Below are 5,793 nucleotides of genomic sequence, written 5' to 3'. Positions count from 1 at the left end.
AAGGACTGAAAAAAAAAAAAAAAAAAAATTAAATTTATCAGAGTGAAATCACAAATGGAATCAGCTCTGGCAATAAATGGATTTTGCTTCCCCGCCTGTTTATTTATAGCGGTTTACGGTATTTTGTGGGTATTTAGAAGAGTGCAGGGAAGCAGCAGGCACAACTCAATTATAACATTTATAGCCCTGCACAGTTTGCCACTCGATTTGCTAATTGCACTTTCTCGATGTATCTGTGCACTGGTTTCCTTTAAAGGTCACCCATGCTGTGTTACTGACGGCCCTGTGTCCTGGGAGAGCTGACAGAAACGTGACCCGAGGCTACGAACACCAGAGCACCATGCCAGAGGGGCAGAGCAAAACTCAACAATCCAGCATTCCGCAGCAACTGGAGGTTCAGGGGGGTTTGGCCGTGTTCTGGGAGAGGACCCTGAGAAAGCCAGGACCTGCCAGCCTGTGAGCACACCGAGAAAGAAGCAACCATTGTCAAGGTGTCACCACAGCCTCAGTTTCAACTGAACAGGACAAAATTTTTGGAGCATTTCACATGGATTTTCCAGAAGGGAAGGGAAAGGCAAAATGAGACAGAAGACAGAGAGAACAGTTCAGGTCTCTCCCTCCTGGAGAACCTTAGAGAAGAAAAGGGTGGAGGAGAAAACAGTGTTCAGCAGAAAGGAACGTAGCAGGGTTTGAGGAGAGGTGACGGAGCAAAACGATCTCAGCTGAGCTACTCCCATGCTTCAGGTTTCACCAGGCCCTGAGCATCGCCAGCCCCACATGATGGCACTGCGGGCAAGATGGGACAGGTACCTTGTAGTCCATCTGCTCGGAGCAGTTAAACACGTACACCATGATGCCCAGGGCTCGCCCCAAATCTTTGGTAGTCTCCGTCTTGCCAGTGCCTGCAGGGCCTGCGGGTGCTCCGCTCATGGTTAGGTGCAGCGACTGTGTCAGGGTGATGTAACATCTTTCACAGCAAACAGTGGAGGAGAGAAGGAAAGAGACTGAGAATTGGTTCAACATGTCAGTGCTGGGCTGCCGAGAAGTGGCACCAGAGCAACAGGAGCACTCGGGAGGCCCTTTCTTCTGAAAAGCTGTGCATGAGCAGGGTGCACATCTAAGCTGAAAGTCCTCCTAGTCATTAATTACCACCTCTGCCCAGCTCTGTTTTCTCCAAGAGACACTCATCTTCCATCGGGGTCTGCCCAACCTCCTCAGGCTGTGCTTTCTTTGGATCCCCACAGGACTCATTGACATGGGGCATGTCCCAGATGCCACGAGAAAAGGTTGGCTTTCCTGAAAGACCTTCCTCTTGCATCCCAGCACTCTTCAGCCCAAAGGATCCCATTCCTCATCACTGACAGAAACCTGCTCAGACAGCCTAGGAATGATCCCACTCAATGCTGCAGCAAGCCCCAAAGCTTCTCCATCGTGCTGATGATGGACACCAGGGAGGTGCCCACATGTGGGTGTCTGTACTCCCTGTACAAGCCGCAGAGCTGTAGTCAATATGGCCAACAAAGCCTGATAATGCATGGGGGCTTGGGTCAGCTGACTAACATGGGCAACTGGAGCCACCTGAGATGCTCCTGGCTACTGAAATGTCTCATAGGATGGAAAGACAAGGGGTCTCCAGGAGAATTCTACACTTCTGGATAGGCAGCTGGAAGGCAGGTGGGACAACACAGAGCATCTCAAGTCACCCTGGGGTTCCCGTTGAGACAACTGAACCAACTGGTAGCTGTCTACTTCAAGACAAGATGAAAGCTTTCTAGACTCACCAAGTAGACATCTGCCTGGGTGTGGACACCTTGTGCACAGGCAAACATCTACAAGTGAGTATCTTAATCTGTGAGCTGAATCCTACCCGGGGATCTGATGTGCAGAGAGCCCAGGGAGTACCACCATCAAATCACAACCCAGGGGACAGCTAGAGCTCTGCCACTGGCTTGCTGGGACATGGAGAAAGAACAAGAGGGACGTGTGTGCCCGCACTAAATCCATCTTGGGTCGGCAGCTCTTTAACTGTGCAGCAAAGCCCAGCTATGACAGCGTTTCCCAGGGACGTACCTGTCGGTTAGCGGAGTGATCACAAGCCGAGGGGTGTTGCCGAGGTATTCGTAGGAGTACAGGAACTGGGCGTCACAGATGTTGGCAAAGCAGTGCCGCTCCTCATCCGACCATCTGTGCCGGAGCTGAGACAGCCAAATGAATGCCTGGGCATTGTCCACCTGCAACACAGCCACAAGCATCATCACGGGAAGGCCAGAGATGGTGGCACATGCGGCTTGGGGGCCACAATGGTGACTGCACTGAATTGTTCATCAGGGATGGACTGGTTCTCACTGCAAAGGCAGGCGTGGTGAGGAAGGTCATGTCACCTCCCTGCAATGTGGTGAGAAATGTCACCTCCTCATCCCTCCTCAGTGGAGGGCAGAAAACAAATAAGTTGACCTCACTGGTGGGCAAGGAAAAAGTGAATACTCAAGAGAGAGCAGCACAAAAAGATTCCTGAACAGAAGATTTAAGCATCAACATGCTGTGAAGAGGCTTTTGTAATGCAAACAGAGTGAGAGAAGGAGCAGAGGCTGCCTAGACAGGGAAGGGGCCACAGACAGCACCAGGGAAACAGGGTGGGAACAGGGGGACAAGGACAGCCATGGCCTCTCTGCACAACCAGCAGGCAGGCTCAGGAGATGGACCACTTCACCACGAACTGGACCAAGGCACCACCAGGCCCAGCTGAGCCTTGATGACAGAAACCCCGCAAGAAGCCTGGCTGCCTCCACAGGGACACCCATGAGGGTAGAGCCACAACCCAGCACGTTCAGGCCACATTCCCACCCACCTGCAAGGCTGGACACTTGACATAGTGACAAGGACAGGAGAGTAGAGTGGGAGAGGTGTGCAGGACAAGGGAGTCCCAAAGGAGTCCCTGTGGCCCCACATCAGATTAAGGAGGCTACAAAAAAAAAAAGACTGAATGTTTTTTCTTACATTCTAGAGTCATAACTGAGGGTGCATCCAGCCGCCTCCCAACACACCACCACCATCCACCAACATGTCTTGGCAACCAGACACAGAGCCACACTCTCACGCCTGGTGTGAACCTGCGGCAAATACAACAAGCCCCTTGGGGGGGCTTGTCACGGGCAGGGCCACGACACACAACAGCACTGCAGGCTCACCGGGCCCTTCTGCCTCCTCACCATGAGCGTTGTTGAAGTAAATTTAGTCAGGCATCTCCCACTGAGACAGGTTGGCCTGGGCCTGGGCCCCCCCATTCCAATGCCCAACACCAGACCATGCTGAGCTGCGAACACAAACCTTCTGCGCTATCATCTTTGCCACCACGTCCCGAGCGTGCACGTCAATGGTGCATATGGTCATGATTTTCTGTCTGTCACCCTTGGAGAGCTGCCCAATCAGCATGGTAACGAGGGTGTTCAGCTGCATCACTTGCTTCTTGTGATATTCCTTCATCGCGTTCTCGTAGCCTTCCTCCACCCGGGCAAAGGCAATCCCAACCTCGGTTGTCCACCAGATCTGGGTGCAGGTAAGAGCCACCTGTGGAGATGGGCTGGCTCAGTATCAGGGAAAACACTGGAGCTCCCTCACGTTCAAGAGTGTCTGATCCACAGGGAGACCAAGGACGACGTATCCGCGACATGAGATTAAGTATTTTTCATACAGTAGTCACAGCAGAGAGGACAACAGGGATCTGTCCCGCGACATTCATTCAAAGCATCAGAGCAGTGGAAGACACATTTAGCAGCTACTTTTTAGTAAATCAGCACCGTTCACATGCCCGACACAGCAGAGGAGGAAGAGTTGGAGACCACAAGGCTATCAGAGGTGCATCTGGAGGCCTCTTTTCTCTCATTAGGCCTCAGCGCTTTGTTTTCCTGCTGCATCTCTTGCTCCTCCAGGTCTCTAGACTTCCCAGGACCCACAGGGTGGGGCAGGCACTGCCCAAGACCCCAAGCTCTGTAACGCAACCAAGAGCGTATCTTTCCTAGAGGCAAATCAGAGCACGGAGCTCAGTCTGGAAATCCCCTCAGGAGACTGTCAGGTGAAGGATAACTCATCTTTCCTCTCTCCTGAACAGCACAGTGGAGGCCCGAAACATCCCACCCACAGCTAGAGGCCCTACTGGAAGAAGGGAAGGGCGAGACTGAAGGAGAAGCTAAGAGCTGCCATTCTCACATGCCAGCTTGAGCAGGGATGAGGAGCACCAGCAGATACCTGGGCAGGGTAGTCGAAGAGCCACTGTTCCCTCGGCTTCTCTTCGTAAGCCACAACAGCTTCTGTCATCTCGTCTCTCACAGTAGCCCTCATGCTGTCCAGTACGTGATTCAGCCAGACCTCAACCTGGAGAAGAGATTAAATCAAGTAACACATTTGCTCTTCTTAAGCACTTTGCTAATTAGGGAGTGGGACAAGCAGCTCAACTCTCGAGTCAAACAAGCCTCACAGCCCCCATCAGGACTTAGGTGTTCTTAGCCAATCCTAGTACTGCAGGATCATCACCTATTTCCAGACACCAAGAATACAAAGCAGATTCTTCTTGAGCTCCAGCTATAGGGGAAACCAAAATGAACTCCACCAATGAGTAATTTGGTTTGCTGCGTTCCATCTCCAGACTGTGACAGGATCACCCAGGGGACTTGAGCACAATCTGCCTGCAGCAGGAGAAAGCTGCTGCTGACCTTGGGAACAGATTTTTTGCTGAATTTAGTGTTACACAGACAAAGCCCTGATCAAGAAGACGGTTTAACTGCAACGAGTTCCATCATGGGGAGCTCAGTAGCTGGTTCTACATACTTAAGGTTCCTGCAATAGTGCATGGAGAAAGGTGCAAGTCCAGGGACAGGTAAGCTGGAAAATGGTGTGATTCTTATGGTTCGTACTTTACCTCATCCTATGAAAGATGGAAGATTTAGAAAACAATTTAAAAAGCCTTCTCCTTCAAAAGGTACATATGCAGCGGTACCGGGGAACAGCTTAGTCCATTTTCGATCTGAAGCCCCTCCCTCACCAAGGATATTTGTAACAAGCTGGGAGACCAACCTTCAAAATGTCTTCGGAAAATTCAAATGGAAAAACCTAGTTAGGAAAAGGCCACAGCCCCTCCTCCCACAGCGCACTGTGCCACCTGTGCCCACCTCAGTGAGGACCAAGGGCTGTGGTGTAAGGAGGAATTCAATCACGTACCACCTCTTCCAGCCTCTCTCATGCATAGAGGAAGAGTAGTAAAGCTCTACAACGTCTTGGCCCCACAAGGGGCAGGAGAGCAGACTCCACCGAGGAGTTTTGACAAACAAGGTCTTTCCTCTCACCTGCCCGCTGCAGTCACAGGGTTCACTGAAGCTGACATATTCCCCCTCTCTACTGAACATTCCCAGGCCAACCTTGGTTGGTTTTTGTTCAGAGTCCAGCTGGAATTTCATCTTGGCCAAGTTGTCGAAGAGCTTAGAAAGATGACGTTGCACCTGCAAAAGGAATAAAGGGTGTGAGACAGGGCAAGCAGAATGGAGATCACCACGTCACAGGCACTATCACGTTCACAAAGTGTGATCCTGGACATCTTGATAGCATCACTTCTCATATGTGGCCAGGATAGTGCCGTCGCAAGCCTCTTGCTGTCTCTCTCAATACTTCCACCTATTTCTACATCATTTAGAAAATAGACGTGCCTCAATTAACCATATTTCTCCATCGGGGAGATCTCCTATATGGGGCCAAAGCCCAGGAAACAATCAAACATTGCACAACCTCCCAGGCCAAATTTCC

At 51.3% G+C, this 5,793-nt stretch overlaps 1 protein-coding gene across 1 annotated transcript in view; it reads right to left on the bottom strand.

The window, feature by feature from the left end:
- DNAH9 (dynein, axonemal, heavy chain 9) overlaps window positions 1–5,793 on the bottom strand; it is a gene marked incomplete at its 5' end in the record, with an annotated part of 172,531 nt that overhangs the window by 134,984 nt on the left and 31,754 nt on the right. Inside the window, 5 exons of the mRNA XM_010138359.1 lie at window positions 811–967; window positions 2,071–2,231; window positions 3,328–3,567; window positions 4,246–4,371; window positions 5,340–5,492. Of these exons, the coding sequence (XP_010136661.1) occupies window positions 811–967; window positions 2,071–2,231; window positions 3,328–3,567; window positions 4,246–4,371; window positions 5,340–5,492 (837 nt within the window). The remainder of the gene's footprint in view (window positions 1–810; window positions 968–2,070; window positions 2,232–3,327; window positions 3,568–4,245; window positions 4,372–5,339; window positions 5,493–5,793) is intronic.

The sequence above is a fragment of the Buceros rhinoceros genome, unplaced genomic scaffold (assembly GCF_000710305.1).
Source record: "Buceros rhinoceros silvestris isolate BGI_N320 unplaced genomic scaffold, ASM71030v1 scaffold2266, whole genome shotgun sequence".
NCBI classification, from domain to species: Eukaryota; Metazoa; Chordata; class Aves; order Bucerotiformes; family Bucerotidae; genus Buceros; species Buceros rhinoceros.
This window is presented reverse-complemented; position numbering and strand designations above follow the sequence as displayed.